The 26,803-nt window shown below is 42.8% G+C and overlaps 1 protein-coding gene across 2 annotated transcripts in view; it reads right to left on the bottom strand.

Moving 5' to 3' along the window:
• Nucleotides 1-14,510: 14,510 nt before the first annotated feature.
• The window catches only part of ADGRA2 (adhesion G protein-coupled receptor A2), a 196,676-nt gene continuing 184,383 nt past the window's right edge, over nucleotides 14,511-26,803 (bottom strand). For both annotated transcript variants that reach the window (XM_056571527.1, XM_056571529.1), the window contains exons 14-19: nucleotides 24,299-24,507; nucleotides 23,479-23,603; nucleotides 22,429-22,552; nucleotides 19,322-19,467; nucleotides 18,004-18,093; nucleotides 14,511-17,917 (exon numbers count right to left, since the gene is read on the bottom strand). In XM_056571527.1, the coding sequence (XP_056427502.1) occupies nucleotides 16,699-17,917; nucleotides 18,004-18,093; nucleotides 19,322-19,467; nucleotides 22,429-22,552; nucleotides 23,479-23,603; nucleotides 24,299-24,507 (1,913 nt within the window). In that variant the 3' untranslated portion in view covers nucleotides 14,511-16,698. The remainder of the gene's footprint in view (nucleotides 17,918-18,003; nucleotides 18,094-19,321; nucleotides 19,468-22,428; nucleotides 22,553-23,478; nucleotides 23,604-24,298; nucleotides 24,508-26,803) is intronic.

The raw sequence follows: 26,803 nt of genomic DNA, 5'->3' as shown, positions 1-26,803 counted from the left end.
AGAGACGGCCCCGAACAGCCATAGCCAGCAGGGGTGAGGTGGCACTAGTGCCACCTCACGATCGCCCTGATTTGTCGGCCGGTTTCCCGGCCGACCAATCAGGGCGCCTGCTGCGGGTGTCACTCCCGCAACCCGCTCCGCCCCTCTTCCGGAGGACGTGAGCGGGTGCGGCAAGAAGACCACGGGTGCTGGTGACCCCGATCCCCGGCGTCCCTGTTGGGATCGGGGCTCCAGGAGCGACGGCCGCGGCGAGGGACTGACCTGCAGCGGAGCAGCAGCAGGAGGTGAGTGACAGCCTCCTGCTGTTGCTTAGCAACAGCTCCCAGCATGCAAAAAGGGCATGCTGGGAGCTGTAGTTATGCAACAGCAGGAGGCAGACCACCACAACTCCCAGCATTCCCTTATGGGCATACTGGGACTTGTAGTTTTGCAACAGCTGGAGGCACATTTTTTCTATGGAAAAGTGTACCTTCAGCTGTTGTATAACTACAACTACCAGCTTGCACAATCAGCTAAAGTGCATGCTGGGAGTTGTAGTGGTGCATCTGGTGGTTGCATAACTACAACTCCCAGCATGCCCCTTGGCTGTCGGCAACTGCTGAGAGTTGTCGTTTTGCAACAGCTGAAGGCACACTGAGTTAAGTAGCAAACCAGTGTGTCTCCAGCTGTTGCATAACTACAAGACCAACCATGCCCTTCCGCTGTCCGTACATGCTGGGGGTTGTAGCTTTTGCAACAGCTGAAGGCACACTGGTTGCAAAACACTGAGTTTGTTACCAAACTCGGTGTTTCACAACCAGTGTGCCTCCAGCTGTTGCAAAACTACAACTCCCAGCATGCACTGATAGACCGTACATGCTGTGAGTTGTAGTTTTGCAACAGCTGGATGTTTCTCCCCCCCCCCCCCCCCCCCCAATGTGAACGTTCAGGGTACACTCACATGGGCGGAGGTTTACAGTAAGTTTGAGCTGCGGCAAATTTTCTGCCACAGCTCAAACTGCCAGCGAGAAACTACTGTGAACCCCCGCCTGTGTGACTGTACCCTAAAAACACTACACTACACTAACAAAAAATTAAATAAAAAGTAAAAAACACTACATATGCACATACCCCTACACAGCCCCCCTCCCCAATAAAAATGAAAAACGTCTGGTACGCCACTTGTTTCCAAAACGGAGCCTCCAGCGGTTGCAAAACTACAACTCCCAGCATTCACTGATAGACCGTACATGCTGGGAGTTGTAGTTTTGCAACAGCTGGATGTCCCCCCCAATGTGAACGTACAGGGTACACTCACATGGGCGGAGGTTTACTGTAAGTATCCGGCTGCAAGTTTGAGCTGCGGCAAATTTTCTGCCGCAGCTCAAGCTGCCAGCGAGAAACTACTGTGAACCCCCACCCGTGTGACTGTACCCTAAAAACACTACACTAACAAAAAATAAAATAAAAAGTAAAAAAACACTACATATACCCCTACACAGCCCCCTCCCCAATAAAAAACGTCTGGTACTCCACTGTTTCCAAAACGGAGCCTCCAGCTGTTGCAAAACAACTACTCCCAGTATTGCCAGATAGCCACTGACTGTCCAGGCATGCTGGGAGTTTTACAACAGCTGGAGGTGAAAGTCGTGAAACACCTGTGGGGTATTAAGGTTCAAATTACCCCTTCTTACGTTCCCCGAGGGGTCTAGTTTCCAAAATGGTATGCCATGTGTTTTTTTTTTTTTTTTTTTGCTGTTCTGGCACCATAGGGGCTTCCTAAATGCGGCATGCCCCCAGAGCAAAATTTGCTTTCAAAAAGCCAAATGTGACTCCTTCTCCTCTGAGACCTGTAGTGCGCCAGCAGAGCAATTTTCACCCTTATATGGGGTGTTTTCTGAATCGTGAGAAATTGGGCTTCAAATTTTGGGGGGTATTTTCTGCTATTACCCTTTTTAAAAATGTAACATTTTTGGGAAACCAAGTATTTTAGGTAAAACATTTTTTTTTTTTACATATGCAAAAGTCGTGAATCAATTGTGGGGTATTTAAGGTTCAATTTACCCCTTGTTATGTTCCCCGAGGGGTCTAGTTTCCAAAATGGTATGCCATGTGTTTTTTTTTTTTTTTTTTTTTGCTGTCCTGGCACCATAAGGGCTTCCTAAAGGTGACATGCCCCCCAAAAACCATTTGTCGCTCCTTCCCTTCTGAGCCCTCTACTGCGCCCGCCGAACAATTTACATAGACATATGAGGTATGTGCTTACTCGAGAGAAATTGAGTTTCAAATACAAGTGAAAATTTTCTCCTTTTTACCCCTTGCAAAAATTCAAAAATTGGGTCTACAAGAACATGCGAGTGTAAAAAATGAAGATTTTGAATTTTCTCCTTCACTTTGCTGCTATTCCTGTGAAACACCTAAAGGGTTAATACACTTACTGAATGTCATTTTGAATACTTTGGGGGGTGTAGTTTTTATAATGGGATCTTTTATGGGGTATTTCTAATATTAAGACCCTTCAAATCCACTTCAAAACTGAACTGGTCCCTGAAAAATAGTGAGTTTGAAAATTTTGTGAAAAATTTCAAAATTGCTGCTGAACTTTGAAGCCCTCTGGTGTCTTCCAAAAGTAAAAACTCATACATTTTATGATGCAAACATAAAGTAGACATATTGTATATGTGAACCCAAAAAAAAATTATTTTGAATATCCATTTTCCTTACAAGCAGAGAGCTTCAAAGTTAGAAAAATGCAAAATTTTCATTTTTTTTCATCAAATTTGGGGATTTTTAACCAAGAAAGGATGCAAGTTACCATAAAATTTTACCACTAAGTTAAAGTAGAATATGTCACGAAAAAACAATCTCGGAATCAGAATGATAACTAAAAGCATTCCAGAGTTATTAACCCCTTAAGGACCAAGGACGTACCGGTACATCCTTGGTCCTGCTCTCCTGATATAACGCGGGGTTACACAGTAACCCCGCGTCATATCGCGGCGGGCCCAGTGTCATAGTGAAGCCGGGACCCGCCTCTAATAGCGTGCAGCGCCGCGCGCTATTAACCCTTTAGCCGCGCGCTCAGAGCTGAGCCGCGCGGCTAAAAGTGAAAGTGAAAGTTGCCGGCTAGCTCAGTCGGGCTGTTCGGGATAGCCGCGGCTAATCGCGGCATCCCAAACAGCTGACAGGACAGCGGGAGGGCCCCTACCTGCCTCCTCGCTGTCCGATCGCCGAATGACTGCTCAGTGCCTGAGATCCAGGCATGAGCAGTCATGCGGCAGAATTGTTGATCACTGGTTTCTTATGAGAAACCAGTGATCAATGATGAAGATCAGTGTGTGCAGTGTTATAGGTCCCTATGGGAGCTATAACACTGCAAAAAAAAAGGAAAAAAAAAAGTGAATAAAGATCATTTAACTCCTCCCCTATTAAAAGTTTGAATCACCCCCCCTTTTCCAATTAAAAAAAAAAACACAGTGTAAATAAAAATAAATATATATGGTATCACAGCGTGTGGAAATGTCCGAATTATAAAAATATATCATTAATTAAACCGCTCGGTCAATGGCGTGCGCGCAAAAAAATTCCAAAGTCCAAAATAGTGCATTTTTGGTCACTTTTTATATCATTTAAAAATGAATCAAAAGCGATCAATAAGTCCTATCAATGCAAAAATGGTACGGTTAAAAACTTCAGATCACGGCGCAAAAAATGAGCCCTCATACCGCCCCATACACGGAAAAATAAAAAAGTTATAGGGGTCAGAAGATGACAATTTTAAACGTATTAATTTTCCTGCATGTAGTTATGATTTTTTCCAGAAGTACGACAAAATCAAACCTATATAAGTAGGGTATCATTTTAATCGTATGGACCTACAGAATAAAGATAAGGTGTCATTTTTACCGAAAAATGTACTACGTAGAAACGGAAGCCCCCAAAAGTTACAAAATGGCGTTTTTTTTTTCAATTTTGTCGCACAATGATTTTTTTTCCGTTTCACCGTAGATTTTTGGGCAAAATGACTGACGTAATTACAAAGTAGAATTGGTGGTGCAAAAAATAAGCCATCATATGGATTTTTAGGTGCAAAATTGAAAGAGTTACGATTTTTTAAAGGCAAGGAGCAAAAAACGAAAATGCAAAAACGGAAAAAAACCCCGATCCTTAAGGGGTTAATGTTTAAAATGACAGTGGTTAGATTTGCAAAAAACGCTCTGGTCCTTAAGGTGTAAAATGGCCTGGTCCTTAAGGGGTTAAATGAAACTTTTATCTTAATCTATTTTAAATCTTCAATAAAAATGTTCCAAAATATCTTAAATCTTTTCAATTGTGAGGCCCTATAGTCTCGTCAGACTGTTGCCACCTCCAGACTGTGTCATTCTGCCACATTATGGTCTTCTCCTGCTGTTGGCACCTTAAATTAAACTTTTAAAATGTAATCTATTTTAAATCTTCAATTTAAATTTTACAAAATATCATTAATCTTTTCTATTCTGAGGCCCTATGGTCTCGTCGGGCTGTTGCCACCTCTAGGCTCTGTTATTGTGCTGCCATGTGACTCCATGTTATATTGGGTTTTGTGGTCATACAGTATTAGTTGAACGTAAACGCTTCGGGCACCCGGGACATTAAACTTGTGAATCTAATAAAAAAAAAAAAAAAACGATGTCATCTTTCTAAGACTGAGGCCCTATGGTCGTCAACGTCATATATTACCTGTGGAATTACCACAAGAATCTAATGAAACAGGTATGAGTGATAATAATGAACCATAACTGATTAAAAGAAACATTCCCACTTTCACACTCTGGGTGCTGGGCACTAAGAGGCTGGGACTGGAGCAGGAGGTAGCTTGCCTCACGGAGGACCGCCAGTTTGATTTTAAGATGCAAGTACAAGCTTTTTCACTTCAGCCATTTCTAGCTTTATGCGCCCACTTATTCAATGGCATAGAAGCTGAATATGCTCCTGTCCAAGTTGCTGGGACTGCAGTCCCTACCTTTTCAAGTGGACACTCACAGCATGGGGGTGCGATGAGAGGCAGGGGCTGGGACAGGTGGTAGCTGGCCTCTCTGCGGACTGCCAGCTCGATATTAAGATACAACTAGGAGCTTTGCCATAGTTAACACTGCAGCAATTATACACTATTGGAGCTGGAATTACCATGGCTGCTGGCACCTGACTTGCCTTCCAATGGGTCCTCAAAAAAGGATTTAAAGTTTGCTCATTTCAATTACCAGGCTCTGTCATTGTTCTGCCATGTGATCTCCTCATGCTGTTGGCACACTAAACTTGTGAATCTATTCAACATCTTCTATTTAAGTTTAACCCCTTAACGACCTCTGGCGTAAATGTACATCCTGGTTTGGCGGGACTTCCCGCACCAGGACTTACATTTACGTCCTGTGTATGACTGCGAGCATCGGAACGGTGCTCGCGTCATACACGGCAAGTTCCGGCTGCTAGTAGCAGCTGGGGACCCGCCAGTAATGGCCGACATCCGCGATCGCGCCGATGTCCGCCATTAACCCCTCAGATGCCGTGATCAATACAGATCACGGCATGTGCGGCAGTTTGGCACTTTGAATGGATGAACGGATCGCCCGCAGTGCTGCCACGGTGATCCGATCATCCAGCATGGCGGCCGGAGGTCCCCTCGCCTGGCTCCGGCTCTCCCGGGGTCTTCTGCTCTGGTCTGAGATTGAGCAGACCAGAGCAAAAGATCACTGATAATACTGATCAGTGCTATGTCCTATACATAGCACTGAACAGTCTTAGCAATCAAAGGATTGCTATGAATAGTCCCCTATGGGGACATAAAAAGTGTACAATGAAAGTTGAAAAATGTAAAAAAAAGTCAAAAAAAGTGAAAAATCCCCTCCCCCAATAAAAATGAAAATGGTCAGTTTTTCCCATTTTACCCCCAAAAAGGGTAATTTTTTTTAATAAACATATTTGGTATCGCTGCGTGCGTAAATGTTCGTACTATCAAAATATAATGTTAATTACCCCGTACGGTGAATGGCGTAAACGTAAAAGATAAAACAATTTCTTTTTTGTCACATTTTATTTAAAAAAGTGTAATAAAAAATGATCGAAAAGTTTTATATATGCAAATGTGGTATCGATAAGAAGTATAGATGACGTCGCAAAAAATTTGCCCTCATACCGGCCTATATATGAAAAAATGAAAAAGGTATAGGTGGTCAAAATAGGGCGATTTTTGATTACTGATTTTGTACAAAAAGTTTTAGATTTTTTTTAAGCGGTACAAAAAGATAAAGGTATCTAGCCATGGGTATCATTTTAATTGTATTGACCCACAGAATAAAGAACACGTCATTTTTAGCGTAAAGTGTATAGTGTGAAAACAAAACCCTCCAAAACGTGCAAAATTGTGGTTTTCATTTAAATTTCCTCCCTAAAATTTTTTTTTTTTTGGGTTTGCTGTACATTTTATGGTAAATTGAGAGGGTTCATTACAAAGTACAATTGGTCACGCAAAAGATAAAGCCCTTTTATGGGTCTGTAGATGGAAATATAAAGGAGTTATGGATTTTAGAAGGCGAGGAGGAAAAAACGAAAACTCAAAAATAAAATTGGCCTGGTCCTTAAGGTTAAAATGGGCTTGGTCCTTTAGGGGTTAAGGACTGAGCGTTTTTGCACTTTCGTTTTTCCTCCTTACCTTTTAAAAATTCATAACCCTTTCAATACTTTTTTGCGCCACCAATTCTACTTTGTAATGACATTAGTCATTTTACCCAAAAATCTGCGGCAAAGCAGGAAAAAAATCATTGTGCAACAAAATTGAAGAAAAAATTCCATTTTGTAACTTTTGGGGGCTTCCGTTTCTCTGCAGTGCATTTTTCTGTAAAAATGACACCTTATTTTATTCTGTGGGTCCCTACGATTAAAATGATACCCTACTTATATAGGTTAGATTTTGTCGTACTTCTGGAAAAAATCATAACTACATGTAGGAAGTTGTATACGTTTCAAATTGTCATCTTCTGACCCGGCCACGCCCCCTCCCATAGACTTGCATTGAGGGGGCGGGGTGTGACGTCACACGGCGGCGGAGTCGTGACATCACGATCTTCCGTCCCCGTGGTTGGGAGGAATTAGCCTGAGATCCTCCAGCGCTTCTGGAAGCAGTTACAGGTGGGTGCTGCTTGCTATATTGCGGGGGTCCCCAGCAGTGGGACCCCGGCGATCTGACATCTTATCCCCTATACTTTGGATAGGGGATAAGATGTCTAGGCGCGGAGTACCCCTTTAAACACACTTTTCGGCCCCCCCCAGGGGCCTATCATAAACCATCATCAAATGGCTTACATAGATCAATGTAATGCTATCGCATTACATTGATCCATGAAATCTGTGCTCGATTGCTAAGGGCTGCCAAAGGGAGCCCTAAGCAATCTCAGAGCCAGGGAAGACGCCAAGGACCAGGTAAGGCCACGGGCTTCCCTAGCAACCCATAGGGATTATGGGACCACTAGACACCAGGGAATAGTGGCATTTAATGTTTAAATGCTGTGATCTGTATAGATCACAGTATTTAAACAGTTAAATGACTGACATCAGAGCGATGTCCGTCATTATTTGCAGATGTCAGCAGCGGACATCTCTCCCTGCCATGATGCGGACCCGACACGTGACGTACATGTATGCCATGGGTCGGGAAGGGGTTAACCCAGAAGCAAGGGCAATGAGTTTTCCCTGACATGAGCCTTGTGCGCCATTCAGACCCACTCAGTATTTACAGAAGAAGAGGCATTTATGGAGAAGTATTCTGAAAGGACAGTTGTCACCTGGGAGCGAATGTGGGGGCGACATAATAAGGATTTGTTAAGTTGCCACGTAAAAGCAGTGAAGCAGGGATTCCTAAATTGAAAAGGAGCCAAGACTATATCATGATCAGACCATGCTCACGAGATATGTCGAGCATATAAAAGAGAGGTGAGAGAGACAGTATTGGTTAATATCCAATCTATTCGGGAATAAAGACAGTGAGCAGGAGAATAATACTTATATCCCCTCTAAGCTAAATGATGTTCCCACTAGACATCAGCCATGTTGAGGTCAGTAAGCTGCCTGAGAAGGAGCCTTTTGTTGTGCTCCAGAGCGCCTAAAACCAGCTGTGTGCGATCTATCTAACATTCCATTAGCAACCATCTCCTGTCCAGACCAAGATGTCATAGGTGAGAGATGACAACCTGGTCGGTAACCAAACAAAAAAGGGAAGTGGATCATCATTTGGGTCGTAAGAATTGACAATACACACTTTCCACTCCTGAAGGAGGCCCTCCAAAATAAGAAAGCGCCCCTCAGGGTCAGAAAAGGAAGACTGTCAGACAATTTTAGGCCCATATCTCTCCGGAATGGAGATTTGAAAATATATGCAAACATTTTTGCAAACCGTTTAGCCCCTAATATACCAAAATTAATATCTGGAGATCAAACAGGGTTTGTAATAGGGAGAAATGGCTGCAATAACACCAGGAGGATACTTAACATCTTGTCGCATGTGGAAAGGAATAACATCCCTGCTCTTTTTCTAGCTGTGGAAGCCGAGAAGGCGTTTGACCGGATATTCTGGCCTTATGCCTTCTCGGCGTTACACAAAATGGGATTTGAGGCTCAGAGTTTAGGGCCCATTAAGGCCTTGTACTCAGAACTCCATTGATAAGCACCTTAGCAGATGGAGCAGTCAGATAAATTGGAGATTACTAATGGAACCCGCCGGGGTTTTCCCCTTCCCCCCCCCCCCCCCTTTTATTTTAGCATTAGAACCGTTGGCACAAGCCATAAGAGCTCATCCACAGATTACGGGTATTAAAATATGCTCTAATAGCCATATCATATCAATGTATGCGGATGATATTACACTTACCTTGGCTGAACCATCTAAGTCATTAGATATAGTGATTTCTTTATTACCTAAATTTGGGAATTTTTCTTATTAATCTCTTAATAAAACAAAGTCACAGGCCTTACCCTTGAACCTGGAACCAACTACAATAGCCTCCTTATAAGCTAAATATCATTTAGACTGGCAAACTAAAAGTATAAAATATTTGGGAATCTCCATTACAAGCACATTTAAAGCATTATACTCTACTAATTATCTTCCATTTTTGGGGAAGATGCAATTAGATCTTGAACGATTTGAAAAGGTAGCGGTATCTTGGTTAGGTAGCGTGGCAACCTTCAAGATGATGGTGCTTCCCAAACTTTTATATTTATTTTGTGTATTGCCTATACAGATCCCTCTCTCCTTTTTTCGTGCAGCAAGAGCTATCATAGCCTGGTATATATGGCATAACTCTAAACCTAGAGTCTCATATTCGTTGACGACAAAAACTTGCCAAGCTGGTGGTCTTGGCGGAAAGTGATTATGTCTTTGTAAGGGGAGGTGCTCTGTCCGACCAAAATCATAGATAATAAAATATAGCGGAATGGAGAGGTTGTGATATGGGGTGGGGAGGGATTATTATTAGTTTTACTTTTTCTTTTTACTTTTTCTTTTCCTCCTTTTCTCTTGTTGACTCTCCCTTCCCCCATGTTGGAATGAAAGCTGAGTGATTGGGGGCCCTCCCACCTAATTTAGTCAATGAATGAAAGATGAGTAGTTTCCTCTTAAAAAAAAAAAAAAAGTGTATAATATTTAAGTCTATAAAACAATATGAGTAATGGCTATTCCTCGAACTTGTTGATCCTGGAGGGTGCGTAATAAACGCATTGGCAGTAGAGCACGAGATAGTCAGGGAGGAATGGGGCACGGAAGGGCAACATCCCTCGCTGGCAACGGGAGTAGGCAATGAAGGAGAGAAGAAGAAAAAAAAAAGAGATGGAAATATAAGATTGGTCAGGGCTAATACTAGTTCTTTTTTGTATATATATATATATAGTATTCTCTTCATTTCTTCTCACCCAACGAGTGAAGGAGGGATGGGGGAGAGGAGGGAATATTGAAATTTGTGAAAAGAATAGATGTGGGTCGGAAAGGGCACTGGAACTAGATCTGAAAGAAAAAAAACACATGATGTCTTTGTGGAATTCCCTGTTCATCCTGCCCGGGAAATCTTGAAGGCGGGTCGAGGGTCTGCAATAGAGTACTAAAAAGTAGAAGAGGAGAAGAGAAAGAAACTAAGAGAAATAGTAAGGGGGGAAGAAGGAAGACCGAGAGACGGGTGGGAAAGGAAGAAGGGGAAAAAGGTAAAAGGAGCAGGTAGAAAAAAAGAGCAGGACATTTTGTACAGCAGACCAGTCTCAGAAACGAGACCATGGTCGGGAGGCATAAGACTTGGAGCCTCCAGCGCTTCCCTCAGTGCTCACAGGTGGGTGCTGCATGCTAGATTGTGGGGGTCCCCAGCGGCAGGACCCCCGCAATCAGACATCTTATCCCCTATCCTTTGGATAGGGGATAAGATGTCTAAGGGCCGGAGTGCCCCTTTAAAGCAGAAATGAGCCAACTTTTGATACATTTTAAGACAAGGTCTAGATGCAAACACCAGTAAATTTGCCATCATGTCTCTATTACTGGAATGCTGCCCTGGGATGTATCTGGTACAAGGCCACTTCCCGGTCAGATGAGTAGTAAAGATGTACTCCTGCATGAGAGACTTGACTCCCTATGGTGGCCATCTGGTCTAGCCTCGTAGTCTGTTCCAGCTTCTGTTGCAATGGAAGTGCTGTCCCGGCAAAGTAGGTGTCACTGCAGATGTCTTTGGAAGGGAAGGGGGCATTGCTTAGATAATAAAGGTTGTAACCCAGGAATATTGGGAGCTGCAATTTGTTGGAACTTACCTGTCCTGACGTTCCCCACCTCTATCTATACCAGAACTTCCATTGCAATTTTGGCATCTACTCTACTTATGAATCTGGATCTTACCACATCTATACCAAGCCCTTTGAAAGGTGACCATTATTCCCCAAGTATAACGATCAATATGCCACACATACGTTCACATACAGTTGTATAAAGAAAAAACAAATGCCATGTTTTATAGAAGACATAACTCTATATTTTGCAATGTTTAATATAATTAAAAAAATATTTGGTGAATTTGCATAATACAAAAACATACTTTGGACATCACTTCTTTGGTACAATATACTGTATTTTGCTATTAGGAAACATGGAAATAATATAGAACTTGACTGAGCCACACACTCGTAAACATTAACGGAAGATCACTGCCTACAAGGTACAAACTCTCTAACATCTGAATTGAATCTTATTGCCGTAACGTGGGCTTGGTTCCCTCCCGTTTCCTTTCCAGTTTCCTTTTTGTATTAAAGGGGTATTAACCTGCAATATAATCATGTGAACAATTCATTAGAGATGGGACCCCAAATTATGTCTGTATAGCGTTCCCTTGAATGCCAAGCAGCTAATATTTGTTATTGAAAGCCACCAGATCAATGACACACCAGCAATGAAATCCTGGGTTACAAAATCCAAGCTCCTATTCTCTAATTGAGAGGTCACAAACACTCCAGGATTAGAGTTGTTCCCTGTTTTATTCCAATGGAGTAACTGAGAAAAGGACGTGATGACTTGGTTGGGGACCATTGCGCTAATTAAAATAGGCAACCTAACTCACAGATCTGTACCTTAAGCTGGGTTTACACACGTACAATTTTGGGGGCATATATTATTTTTAGCATCATTTTATTTTGCTTCTTTTTTTTTTTTTTTCTGATTGCACCCCCAGTTTTGCAGCAAATTTTACGCTCTGTGAATACAGCCTTAGGGCTTGTTCACATAAGAGGATTTTTGGCCAGATTTTCCACAGCTGATCTGCTGCTATTTATTTTCTGCTGCTTATTTTATCATTGACTTACCAGCAAAAAAATAAGCAGCAGAAAAAAAGTTGTAGAAAATAAGCAGCTGAAAATCCACAGCAACTTGTGAACAAGCCTTTAGGGTACATGTACAGGATCTGCTGCATATTTTGTGCCGCTGATTTTTCTACCCATTAACTTCATTAGGTAAAAATATCAGCTGCAGAAAATATGCAGCAAAAAGAAGCAGATCCTGTTTGTGTGAACATACTCTTAGGCTTGTTTCACACATCAAGGGGATCTGGGCCTTCCAGCTGTAATATGGATACTACCACCACGACTCCTTGGCCATGTAGGCTTTGCTTATCTAGGCCTAAAACTAAGAAATTTGCAGCAACCACACCTATATGTATAGTACTTAAAGGGGTACTCCCATGGAAAACTTTGTATTTGAAATCAACTGGTGCCAGAAAGTTAAACAGATTTGTAAATTACTTCTATTAAAAAATCTTAATCTTTCCAGTACTTTTTGGGGTCTGTATACTACAGAGGAAAGGGTTTTCTTTTTGGAACACAGAGCTCTCTGCTGACATCACGACCACAGTGCTCTCTGCTGACATCATGACCACAGTGCTCTCTGCTGACATCTCTGTCCATTTTAGGAACTGACCAGAGCAGCATATGTTTGCTATGGGGATTTTCTCCTACTCTGGACAGTTCTTAAAATGGACATAGATGTCAGCAGAGAGCACTGTGGTCATGATGTCAGCAGAGAGCTCTGTGTTCCAAAAAGAAAACCATTTCCTCTGTAGTATACAGACCCTAAAAAGTACTGGAAAGATTAAGATTATTTTTAATAGAAGTAATTTACAAATCTGTTTAACTTTCTGGCACCAGTTGATTTAAAAAAAAAAGTTTTCCACGGGAGTACCCCTTTAAAACTCTGTAAAACATATACTGACAGTAACTTAAACCTGCGCAGAAAGATGAAAGCATATATATATATATATATATATATATATATATATATATATATATAACACAAAAACATGTTGATATATGTATATATATATATATATATATATATATATATATATATACGGTATATATATATATATATATATATATATATATATATTGAGTGGTAGTCAATGGTAGTAGTATTGTAAGGAGAATATATGGTGGCTCTATGAATATAGCGAAGTTCAATGAGTAGATATTTTATATTTTAGCAACAGCCTTAAAGAGATATTCTAGTGATAACTGAAGGCCTGCCCATCTGGATCAGCACCAATTACTAGATTACTAGTCAGTTTTCTTTTTCCCCTGGTGCTGCAAAAAAAATGTGCCGGAGGGAAAATGAAGCCAGAAATGATCCTATTCATTTGAATGGGACCGTTTACAATCATCCGGTGTTTCAGTAAAACACCGGATACGCATCTTGCTGCATTCCCCCGTCCATGCCGCATATACCTGTCTGGAAACTGATGGTTTTGACTGATGACAATCTATGCACTTTTTGAGCATTAGTAGTGCCATCAGTTGTAAACAGTTAATGCAAAAAAACGGAGCCTGACACAACTGACATATGTAAACCTAGCCTAAGTGGTCAGACACTACCAATGTATCAGTTATAACCTATCTAGAGGATAACAAAGAGACAAAATGTACTAAGTACAAAAGCAGCTCTCACCTCTTAGGGAACACTAATCCAGCATGGATGGCCCAGAGCCGGGGTCTCTAATAGAGGAGCAGCAACAAACACAGATACTCCCATGGATAGGTCCTTTTAAAATGTAAACTTTTATTCATTCATTTAGAAGAGAGCTTACATAGCACAGAGAAATATGAATTTGACATTTCAGTCACAGCTGACCCTAAATGGGTACTCCGCTGCTAGACATCTTATCCCCTTTCCTTAAACAAATGCCAGGTTCCTGCAACAGTGGTCGTGATGTCATGGCCCCACCCCCTCTTAATGTCACACCACACCCCATCCATTCATGTCTATGGGAGGGGGCAGGTCGGTTGACACGCCCCCACCCATAGACATTAATGGAGGGGGTGTGGAGGGATGTCACGAGGGGGCGGGGCCGTGACATCACGATCACAGGCTCCAAGTGTTCTGAACAAAGTGATCAGAGTGCTGGAGCACCGAAGTAACCCTTTAGTCATATAGCATGCATAATCTATATTAAGGTCAGCTGTTACCAAAATGCGTCAGTTCCATGTCTGTCTGTGCTCTGAGGACTTTATTTTAAAAGAATGATTAAAAGCTTACATTTTATGGGACCTATTGCTGCTACTTATCTAGTGGATAGGTGATAATTTGTTGTTACTAGAATAACCCTTTAACAAGGCCTGTGGTGTTATGTTAGAAAACCAAAATTAGCCTAGCCCACTGATTCCCAACCATATTACATAATTACATATTACATCAATGTATTTTACTGGTGATCTCCTGGAATTACATGTCCCTGCTGCAATAATGGGATGAGAATATGTGGATGTAACTGAGCTGTGATTCAGCAAATTACACTGCAGGAATATAGCTGATAAGACAGCAATTTATGCCCAAAAAATTGCTGGAGTGCTACTTTAAAGGGGTATTCCGGGCAAAAACATCTTATCCCCTATCCAAAGAATAGGGGATAAGATGTCTGATCGTAGGGGGAAACCACCGGGCTTCCAAGATGGGGACGTCCCCTCCACTCATTTCTATGGGAGGGGGTGTAACGTCCGCAATGCCCCCTCCCATAGACATGTATGGAGGGGGCGTGGCGTGACGTCACGTCCCCGTCTCGGAAGCCCGGCAGTTTCCGAAACTGCAGATGCAGCTACGCATAGAATGTGGGTTGCTGCAGGGAGATAACGGGGGGGGTTCCCAGCGGTGGGCCCCCCGCGATCAGACATCTTCTCCCCTATCCTTTCGATAGGGGATAAGATGTTTTTGCCCGGAATACCCCTTTAAATGTTTCTTTTTCCCATCGAGATTTTAAATATTTAGGTACTCTCTGCAAGACAAATGTCGTTTTTTGTTGCTGATGGAGACATCTTTGGTACGTAGTTAAAGAGGATCTTTCACCACTCCTGACATGTCTTTTATGGTAAATATTTGCATTCCACATGAAATAAGAACTGGGTATTACCTTAATTTTTTTTAAGGTAGTGTGTCGCTACATACTCTGATCAGTGCTGACAGTATCCGACTTTGACCTAAAGGAAAGGACAGCACCCAGTTATTAATTTCCTGATCTATTTCCAGGAGGAAGAATTGGAAGGAATGGCCCAATGCAGAGTTCTAACAGATGTTCCAGAATTGTTATTTTATTGGGAATACAAGCATTTTGTAAAACAGTTATGTCTGAAGAACTTAGAGCTCCCCTTTAAGCATTAGTGTCATTTATAACAACATTTGAAATGTTGCCCAAACATGTCAAAAGTTGAGATTGCCCCAGGTCTCACTCCTGAGGCCGACTAGGAACATGAGTTACAGACCAGCTGTCAATCAAATCCGACCTTTTCTCTGAATAAGTTTATGCAGTGAAAAGGTCAGATCTGCAGACTGGGGACTGGAGCGCGCTGAAAATCACTTCACCAGCTTATAACAAGCGATCGTAGCGCGTCTGGGCAACATGTTAAAAGTTGCTTAAATGGTAGTGATGCTTTAACTTATTACTGTAAAAGCGCTTCATGATAAAATCACTGCAATGTCTACTGTCCAAATTGTTCTAGACCATTCTTGGGAATTCTCTCCAAACCCAACACATTTCTTGGTGACATCCGGAATCTTTTAGATAACATTGCTTATACATACAATTTTTTTAAATGATTAAAGTTTGCATTTTCATAGATAGACACAAGTTTAATACTGATATGGAAAATAACACAGGTCTTAAAAAAAAAAAAGTGATCCTGATCTGTCTATACAATATACAATATAATTCTATATCTGAAAAATAAACATTTCCCTCTGATATAACACATTTAGAAATAACCCTTTACACAAATAACATGCAGAAGTGATTCTTGTGAAGATCTGTCAGGATTGCCCTTAATTTTGTAGAACACAATCATGTAAAAAAAAACAACTCAAATGCTTTTGAAGCACAACTATGGTCAAAAACAGTAATTTTTGGTCACTGTGATAGATTGTACCAAGGTATAAACTGTGAAGATACATTTCATTGGAATAAATCTGGAGATGTCACATACATACTCTTAATTTCCTTCAGGATGCTACATCAGGGCATGTAGCTAATATAGAAAACCTCTTGTACATCAGGATAGAAACTGGCCCATCGAGATGGGAAATCTATATGAAGGTGCAAAAAGATGCTTAAAGGGTGATCTGTATTAAGTGCACCATCCAATGGATGCCTTGGAGTAGAGATTCCTCAGAAAGTGCTAAATGAGAAACACACAAGACGCTTATAAGGCACTTGGCTGTCAAATCTGACAAAGACCAGTAACTTGATCAAGCTGGCCTACTGACTTGACTTCTACTGAGTGCTGACCTTCAGTAATCCTTAGGTCACTGAGATCCCTACAGGAATTCTGTAAGTATTTTCCAAGGTATGAAAACTGAATGAATCCAGTTAGTTCCTCGATACTTCAACTTTCCTTGAACAATTATGGCTTTCACTCTTAGATAACACAAATCCTCTGTACAACACATATACAAAATCCTCAGGTTTCAAACAGATGAGTGTACGTTACCATAAGCCATTGTGATCTCTGACTTTACACATACACATGCTTTGGCACATATATTCTTGGCGTTCATATGGGTCAAGTCCATTAAGTGATTGCACCAACCAATCTGTGATCACAACACATGCCTACGGAGAGCCCCTTTTTCTAGTGTGTTGTCAGCTGGGCCATTTCGATCTATGACATGTATGGCACATGCTTATTCACAAACTACACAGTAGTTTCACTCTTCCAGAGGCCTGTCTTTATGACTGTAGTACTCTCTGCAGGAGAAAGGTTGATGTCATACTTGCTACCCTTTAGGACCCCATTCTGGTTTCCTGTGTTAAGAGGGTAGGACCGACGCTTGGTCTCCCTTTCCATGCTGTTTGCTTGTTTTAGATTGTCCCGACTGGCACTTTTTCTCTGCGCTCTAGCAAAGTCCTGTGCCTGGTGCCCACTGCTGTCACTTCCTTCAGAGTGGGTAAGTGCACCCTCTGGGTCCCTAGCTACCACCCTCCTGCCATTGTTCAAAGGGCTGTTTTTGCTATGATAGCTTTCCGAGTGGCTGTTGTGGACACTGCCACTTTCACTGGAAGGCAGGTCAGATGAGGGCCCACGTAGCACCTTTAACCTATGGTGCTTCCCTTCCCGATACTGCTTAGTTCTGCTTTTATGGTTTCTACGACCATGCAAATTGTTCATATACCGGCTTGGAGCAGTCACAAATTTATTGTTGGTTGGCTCGCTGTCTTCACAACTAGGTGGCTTAGGTGGGCAGATTTCTGCCTGGTTTTGAGCCACTTGTAGATTTGTTATTTTGCAGGGTCCAGTATTAGAGTTAATGCTGTTGCTTGGGGATGATGTAGACTTAACCGAGTGTTCTACTTCAGGGTTGCAGCCAGTATACACTGGAGGCGAATCATCTACAGGAGAGCTGGTGTGCACATATGCTTGAATTGGCAAGGAGTCTGTGTATGATGGGCAACAAGAAAACCAAGAACGCTGGACATCTTGACGTCGCACACAGTGGTGAATGAAAATGAACAGCCCTAAGGCCACTGCTGTTACCCCATAGAGACAACTGAAGATAACATTTAGATACCATCCTTGTGATACAGCAAAGGCTCCGAAAATCCAGAGGACAATATACAATATATGGACAATCACCAGAGACCAGAACTGTACTTTCAAGGAATACACTGTGTCTACGTCTGTCGGAGTTGCTGAGTTAAGGGTCACGGATATTGAAGTGGAATCACTCAGAAGATGACTTATTGCTCCGTGGGCTTGTTGTACATCATTGGGCTCGGCAGGATCCTTTTGGTCAGCAGGAAGTTGTCGCTTTAAATTTATTCCAGCACAAAGAAGATATATCCAGGTGACAAGCAGGATGAGACCCGCTGGTACATAGAAAGCTCCCAGACTCGGCCTCCATACCAGACAGCAGCTGACGAAAAAGAAACATGTTAGTATGTAATAGGATGTCACCAGAATGGATCAAAGCTATTGGTTAACTCTAAGCAGGACACTTACTAAGGACTGTTGTCTCTGTAATTGTTGATGTTCACAGCAGCGGTGATCCCACATATGATCAGAGGAATCCCTCCAGCAATCAAATAGAACCTAGCAAACAAAGATGCTGAATGTAATAATGCAAGGACAGGAGTGGAAATAAGCATAAATTTCATCTACACTCACTATATAATGTAGATTATTTGATCATTGCCTACTGCTCTTATCTTGTATCAGTGTTTTACTTTAGGGTCTTTATAAGCTTTGGAACCTTACAGAACGGACAGCAACAGAAACAGCAACAGAAACAACAACAGCAACAGAAGCAACATTTTTGAAAAAGGTTCTTTCTAGGATTTGGAATTACTGCCTTGAAGGGGTACTCCGGTGGAAAACAAATGGAAAACAAATGTTTTCAAATCAACTGGTGCCAGAAAGGAATACAGATTTGTAAATTATTTCTATTTTTAAAAATGTTAATCCTCCCAGTACTTATCAGCTGCTGTATACTACATAGGAAGTGGTGTAGCTCTTTCCAGTCTGACCACAGTGCTCTCTGCTGACACTCTGTGTCAGGGACTGGCCAGAGTAGAAACAAATCCCCATAACAAACCTCTCCTGCTCTGGACAGTTCCTGACATGGACAGAGGTGTCATCTGAGAGCACTGTGGTCAGACTGAAAAGAACAACTCAACTTCCTGTGGGGCATACAGCAGCTGATAAGTACTGGAAGGCTTAAGAGTTTTAAACAGAAATAATTTACAAAGCTGTATAACTTTCTGGCACCAGTTGATTTGAAAATATATATATTTTTTTACCTGAGTACCCCTTTAAGGTTGCCATACACTTTCAATAACTATTGTCCGAACTGTTTGTTTGACCTACACTTATCTTTCCTGACCTCCCTATACACACGGACAAATGATTATGTTTGTTCTATGGTATGGGTAGGGGTAAGCCACAGCCAGACAGCTCTGGTGCTGCCTTATCCCTCTAAGAACAATAGGGTTGGCAGGTGGAAATCCAACACATCCAATCCATTTCTCTACTGACACCATCTGTCGGTGGAAATGCAGGAGGCTGCCATACACAATTGAAAGAGGTATGAACCCACAGGAAGACGGCAACTTCAGGTGACTTTAGTCTAAGGTGGATGGGCGCCTTCAGATATTCAGGTAATAATAGGGTGTCAGTGTTTTTATGCAAAAGGTATATTTCATCCATATGCTATCATACTATTGATATAAATAAAGACAACTATTATCAGCAGTAAAATTTGACAAAAATGCAATAAGTGCAGAAAAAGAACAAATGATCTAAGATAAGTGACTGAGTGTACCTGAGCATCGGTCTGTGAGGGGGCTGTGTCACTTCTCCTTCCTGCTGCGGCTGTGGTTTATGGGTCAGTTCCTTGTAGATAACCCTGGCTTTAAGACCCATCCAAAGAAGAGTAGACAAGGAGGAATAATGCAGAATGATGCTGACCTGAGAAGAAATAGATAGACCTTAAGTGTAGGATAAGAAAGTTGCATACCCTGTATAAATAGACTTTTACAGTACAGGATCTTTTATGGGATTCCTGGGATTTTCTGGTAAGACACCTTTTTCTCAGTTTGCAAAAAAAAGATTTTGAGAAGTATTTTAAATTACTCTTCTACTTCTGTGCTCCACAACAGGTGCATCTCAGACTCCACAACAGGCACATCTCAGACTACACAACAGGCGCACCTCAGACATACTCCACAACAGGCGCACCACAGACTACACAACAGGCGCATCTCAGACTACACAACAGGTGCATCTCAGACTCCACAACAGGCGCACCACAGACTACACAACAGGCACATCTCAGACTACACAACAGGCGCACCTCAGACATACTCCACAACAGGCGCACCACAGACTACACAACAGGCGCATCTCAGACTCCACAACAGGCGCTCCTCAGACAGACTCCACAACAGGCGCTCGACAGACTACACAACAGGCGCACCGCAGACTCCACAACAGGCACATCTCAGACTACACAACAGGCGCACCTCAGACATACTCCACAACAGGCACTCCTCAGACATACTCCACAACAGGCGCACCACAGACTACACAACAGGCGCATCTCAGACTCCACAACAGGTGCATCTCAGACTCCACAACAGGCGCACCACAGACTACACAACAGGCACTCCTCAGACAGACTCCACAACAGGCGCTCCTCAAATAGACTCCACAACAGGCGCACCACAGACTACACAACAGGCGCACCGTATACTCCACAACAGGCACTCCTCAGACTACACAACAGGTGCTCCTCAGACAGACACCACAACACGTGCTCCTCAGACAGACTCCACAACAGGCGCTCCTCAGACAGACTCCACAACAGGCACTCCTCAGACTACACAACAGGTGCTCCTCATACAGACACCACAACACGTGCTCCTCAGACAGACTCCACAACAGGCACTCCTCAGACAGACTCCACAACAGGTGCTCCTCAGACAGACACCACAACACGTGCTCCTCAGACAGACTCCACAACAGGCGCTCCTCAGACAGACTACACAACAGGCGCTCCTCAGACAGACTCCACAACAGGCGCTCCTCAGACAGACTCCACAACAGGCGCTCCTCAGACAGACTTCACAACAGGTGCTCCTCAGACAGACTCCACAACAGGCGCTCCTCAGACAAACTCCACAACAGGTGCTCCTCAAACAGACTCCACAACAGTTGCTCCTCAGAGAGACTCCACAACAGGCGCACCACAGACTCCACAACAGGCACTCCTCAGACAGACTCCACAACAGGCGCACCACAGACTACACAACAGGCACTCCTCAGACAGACTCCACAACAGGTGCTCCTCAGATAGACTCCACAACAGGCGCACCACAGACTACACAACAGGCGCACCACAGACTCCACAACAGGCGCTCCTCAGACTAAACAACAGGCGCTCCTCAGACAGACACCACAACACAAGCTCCTCAGACAGACTCCACAACAGGCGCTCCTCATACAGACTACACAACAGGCGCTCCTCAGACAGACACCACAACACAAGCTCCTCAGACAGACTCCACAACAGGCGCTCCTCATACAGACTACACAACAGGCGCTCATCAGACAGACACCACAACACGTGCTCCTCAGACAGACTCCACAACAGGCGCTCCTCAGACAGACTCCACAACAGGCGCTCCTCAGACAGACTCCACAACAGGCGCTCCTCAGATAGACTCCACAACAGGCGCTCCTCAGACAAACTCCACAACTGGTGCTCCTCAAACAGACTCCACAACAGTTGCTACTCAGAGAGACTCCACAACAGGCGCACCACAGACTCCACAACAGGCGCTCCTCAGACAGACTCCACAACTTGCGCACCACAGACTACACAACAGGCGCTCCTCAGACAGACTCCACAATAGGCGCTCCTCAGACAGACTCCACAACAGGCGCTCCTCAGACAGACTCCACAACAGGCGCTCCTCAGACAGACTCCACAACAGGCGCTCCTCAGACAGACTCCACAACAGGCGCACCACAGACTCCACAACAGGCACTCCTCAGACAGACTCCACAACAGGCGCTCCTCAGACAGACTACACAACAGGCGCTCCTCAGACAGACTCCACAACAGGTGCTCCTCAGACAGACTCCACAACAGGCACTCCTCAGACAGACTCCACAACAGGTGCTCCTCAGACAAACTACACAACAGGCGCTCCTCAGACAAACTCCACAACAGGCGCTCCTCAGACAGACTCCACAACTGGCGCTCCTCAGACAGACTCCACAACTGGCGCTCCTCAGACAGACTCCACAACTGGCGCACCACAGACTACACAACAGGCGCTCCTCAGACAGACTCCACAACAGGCACTCTTCAGACAAACTCCACAACAGGCGCACCACAGACATACTCAATAACAGGCGCTCTTTAGACAGACTCCACAAAAGGCGCACCACAGACTCCACAACAGACGCTCCTCAGACAGACTTTACAACATGCGCACCACAGACACTCAATAACAGGCGCTCCTCAGAAAGACTCCACAACAGGCGTTCTTCAGACAGACTGGGTTTTGGGAACACTGCCTGACAACCACATATAAAGAGTACCATTGTTATAGAATTCTGTCAATGTCAGAAGTATGGCTCAGTGGAGTTTTAGGTGTTGAGACCCACCCCAATTTCTAAAACGAAGAAGCTGAAGCCCTAAAGTAAGCATCATGCCCCTGTGTTGTTGAAAAATGGTGCTGCTTAAAAACAACATGACATTTTTACAGTGGGTTCAGTTTTTACAGCTAACTTGCTTATTACATCACAGTATGAGAACATGAAAGATATGCTACAATCTGCTATCTTCTATTTTTTTACATGCACTTTGTAATGAATGTATATGTACCATTCCTTAAAAGACTATGCTATGTGTACACTTACAGCTTGGCACACAATAAGGTATCCAGTAAGAGTGATTCCTCCAGCAAACACGGCTGATGTCATTGCAATGTGGAAGCAGAGATTAAGCAGCATGTGCCAGCCTTTCCGGGAGATCTGGATGGAGCTGAGCAAGCAAAAGAATGGTTAGCCGATAATTATACCGAACCTGACCACCCTACACATATTAAAAGGCATACTAACCACATATTTATCCTTTCCTTGCTTTGAAGTAAGAACAGACAACATTCTTTCTGCACAGCTTTCTAACTATCATTAATGTGATTTAATATCACAAAAATTTGTCTTTTACACCTAAATAGGCTGGTCTGAGTAGGTATAACAGTAATCTTTACACATATATAAAAGATATATAAATAATAAAGTACACCCTTGAGATGCTTGTCTATCCTATGACACCCTAAGGGACAATTATGGGTTAGAATCATTACATGGTGATTTCCCAATATCGTAGACAGTGAGACAAGGAGGATTTCCAACCTTCACAAGTGAAATGTACAACACTATGAGGAATACTGTCTGGTGTATGAAGTAACACAGGGGATGCTTCATGAGAAAAAAGGTATGCAAACATTTCAAAGTGCTTTTATAAGTCCAACATTGACTTACAGGGTAGCTACCAATAGGTGGCACTAGAGAGACAAAATCATTTCCTCTGGAGTAGAACTAATTGGCATATCAAATATACAGAATAGGTGGGTGACCGTTGTTGTACTTGGGCTAATAACAGCCAACTTGGGACGTGTTCAGACTGTGCACTTTTTCTTTTGCATTTTTTCACATGGGTATTTTGTTTTTGGTGATGAACTCACACAGAGATGAAGTTCACCATTCAAAACCAATAATACATGTTAAAAATGCGCAGTACAAACCTCACATTACATTTACCCACATATTATGCAAACATATAAAATACAGCCTCCAGACTATATTCATCCCTTCTAAATAATTCTGCCAATAATCTCACTGCGCTCCAAGCTGTTTCAGAAAATATTGTTTCTATTGAGTGAATTTTCCATTGACCTCACTTACCTGTGATTTACAATGTAGGTAATAATGGTGGTGAACAAGCAGAGTAGAAGTATAGCTGTACAGTAGATGACCGGATGTAGGATGTCAGGGCTATGTGCCTGTTGGGGTGGAAACGTGTTCAGTTCCTGCCAAAAAAAATACAAAAACATTGACATCAAGTAAGTAAATTCTATTATGTGTCATTCTTGTCCTGGGTTTTTTGGGTACTGCAGCACAACTCCATTCGTGAGAATCTGATGCAATATCAGACATGCCCTTGGACAAGGGTTGAGCTATTTTAGAAAAACACTAAATCCTTGCCGTGCTCTCTGTTCTACATCACCAAATGACCCATAGACTTATAATGAGGGACATCCTGTGAAACAGGACGGAGATCACTGCAAGCTCATTCTAAGTCTGTTTATAAAAGGACCAATGGGCAGAATTTAAAGGGGTACTCCACTGGCCAGTGTTCGGAAGTTAATGTTCCGAATGCTGTTTTCGCACTGCGGGGGTCGCCACGTCCCTCGTGACATCATGGCCACTCCCCCTCAATGCAAGTCCATGGGAGGGGGCGTGAAAGCATAGACTTGCATTGAGGGGTCGTGACCATGATGTCATGAGGGGTGTGGCCGACCCCTCTCAGCGTGAAAACAGCATTCGGAACATTTACTTCCTAACACTGGCCAGTGGAGTACCCCTTTAAAATTAGGATTTTCTAAGCAAATACAGAGATATAGTTTATTAGGAATTAGTACAGTACTTTTCTTATCATGCAATATTTAGTAAAAGATACATTATCTTAGCCATTACAAAAGGAAAACAGATCATGTGACCTTACCGTCAGAACAGCAAAGTTGCTGAGCTGTAGGCATTGCATGCCGGTGATGTTTGGCTCCACTGATAGCAGCTGGCATCCCTCTGAGCTCCAGCCTCCATATCCTTCCAAGGCTTTGAAGTTCCACTGTGCTGGAAGAGGGTCGGATCCCTTCACTAGGTGCCGAAGAGTAACCGTGACCGGATCGGTGAGATTACTAATACCACAACCTCCTGAAAAACAGTATGAGAATCAGTAAAGCCATTTCCTATTTTATTCTAATTGCATATAATATTAACCATATTTGTCATGTTTATTGAATTTGTCACCCTAAATGTATATTTTTTTTAATCTAAAAGAAATGCTGAAAGGAGAGTGCATATGTGCAGAGCCCCAGCAACAGAAGTAATATTAAGGTGTATTGGGTGAGAAAGAAACCATGGACCAGAATGCTGGTGGGGCTCCCAAGGATTAATGAGAAGGTAAAATCTTAACCCTTCCAGTACTTATCAGCTGCTGTATGCTCCACATGAATTTCTTTTCTTTTTGAATTTCTTTTCTGTCTGACCACAGTGCTCTCAGCTGACACCTCCGTCTGTCTCAGGAATTGTCCAGAGTAGGAGTAAATCCCCATAGCAAACCTACCCTGCTCTGGATAGTTCCTGACATGGACAGAGGTGTCAGCAGAGAGCACTATGGTCAGACAGAAAGGAAATTCAAAAAGAAAAGAAATTCATGTCGAGCATACAGCAGCTGATAAGTACTGGAAGGATTAAGATTTTTAATTAGAAGTAATTTACAAATCTGTTTAACTTTCTGGAATCAGTTGATTTAAAAATAAAAAAAAAGTTTTCCACCGGAGTACCCCTGTAAGTATATGTGCTTTTTGTCTTTGCACACATTTTTTTTTATTTATTTTCATTCTAAAGTGTTTTTTTTATTTCTTTATTTTTAATGTTCATGATTGTTATAGTGGTATTTCCATTTTTTTTGCATGTTTTTAATATAGTTTTTTTTAACAGTGTTATTTATAGATGTATAGATGTATGTGTGGTGAGGTGTGTGATGATGAGGGCAGATGTTATTACCCTAGGGGCAAATGGCATTAACCCCTTGTGTTTGTGACGCCAGTGCGTGGTTTTACCTCTACACCACCCGAAGGTATGGCCGCTGGATCCTGGGCTAGGCACGGAGCAAATAATGACTCCGATGCCAATTAACAGAACAACAGCAGCTAGATGGTAGAGGTAGACAGATGGAATAGTCTTTACAGCTCAGTTAGGCCCAAGGAAGTAACCAGTGACTTTAGAGACTTGCGGGCTTGCTGGGACTTGTAGTAGACTTGGATTAATTGCTGCAGATTCACGCTGAATTTAGACAGAGTGATCCTGACTGACTAGACTTCACCCCTTGTGTAGCTTACCAAGTTTTGATTTTGACCTGTGGGGCACCTGGTTAGTGGAAGCGTGGCTGCGTGGTTAGGCCATAGGTCTCCTCAGGACACCAGACACTCTCAGGTCTTGACTGTTTCTCAGCATGCTATAAACTGAAACTAACTAGCTCCTCCCCTGTATATATGAGGAGACTTTGGAGGGGTCCTATAGGTCACCCACAAGTCATCTGGTCACTGACACCTTCCTTGGTTACATGACTTAGCAACAACATTATAACATAATGGTATATACATTATACAGACTATAATGCACTAGATAACACAAGGTATAATTAACCATTTATAATACACAGCTTAAGGGGGACTCAGGGGACACTGCAATAGAGTCCGCCAGACAGGACAGCAAGGGTACAGGGGTGCAACTCCTGTACCGGGCCACCACAAACTCCCCCTCTTAACAACAGGCGTGTCCAGGACAGCCAAGTCCTGGAGGGCAGATGAATATAAAGTGGCCACAGAGGCCATGAAACAACAAAACAGTTCCTGGGACATTGCACTAATGTCCTTCAGAGGGCTGATGAACTGGGGAAGAGTCCATGTGGTATTACAATCAACGTCCTTACATGCTTAGTCTTTTGAGGGCGTTAACCAGAATGAATTTGAATAAGGTTTAGGTATTTTGACCTTATAACTACTTGGTGGTATAAAATGAGTTTCGATCGGGCTGCCTTAGGCTCTCTCTACCCTAATGCCTGTGCTAATGGGGCCTTTCAGCTTTAGCTACTTCTCCCCATAACATTGGACTAGCAGTTATACACTTTTCTGACAACACATGAAAATGTTACATATGTACACAATAGCTCTGTCACTTTACGTGCTACTTATGGCTTTCAGGAGAACTCTCTGACCACAAGAGAACCCTGTGCACAGTAGACAGGAAACAATAGACATTAGACATTAAATGACTATTATGGACTGGATACATTGACTAGTTAGCTACAGTCATGACTAAGCAAGTGACATTTGACTATGTTAGATACACAAGATATACTATGTACATTACTGACTATCTGTAAACAAAATTAGTTATTCTAGAATGAGACTGATAACTTTTATTCACACAGGTACTTTTATTC

Source organism: Hyla sarda, chromosome 4 (genome assembly GCF_029499605.1).
Source record: "Hyla sarda isolate aHylSar1 chromosome 4, aHylSar1.hap1, whole genome shotgun sequence".
In the NCBI taxonomy this organism is placed as follows: Eukaryota; Metazoa; Chordata; class Amphibia; order Anura; family Hylidae; genus Hyla; species Hyla sarda.
Note: the sequence above shows the minus strand (reverse complement) of the source record. Positions and strands in the feature narration are given on the sequence as shown.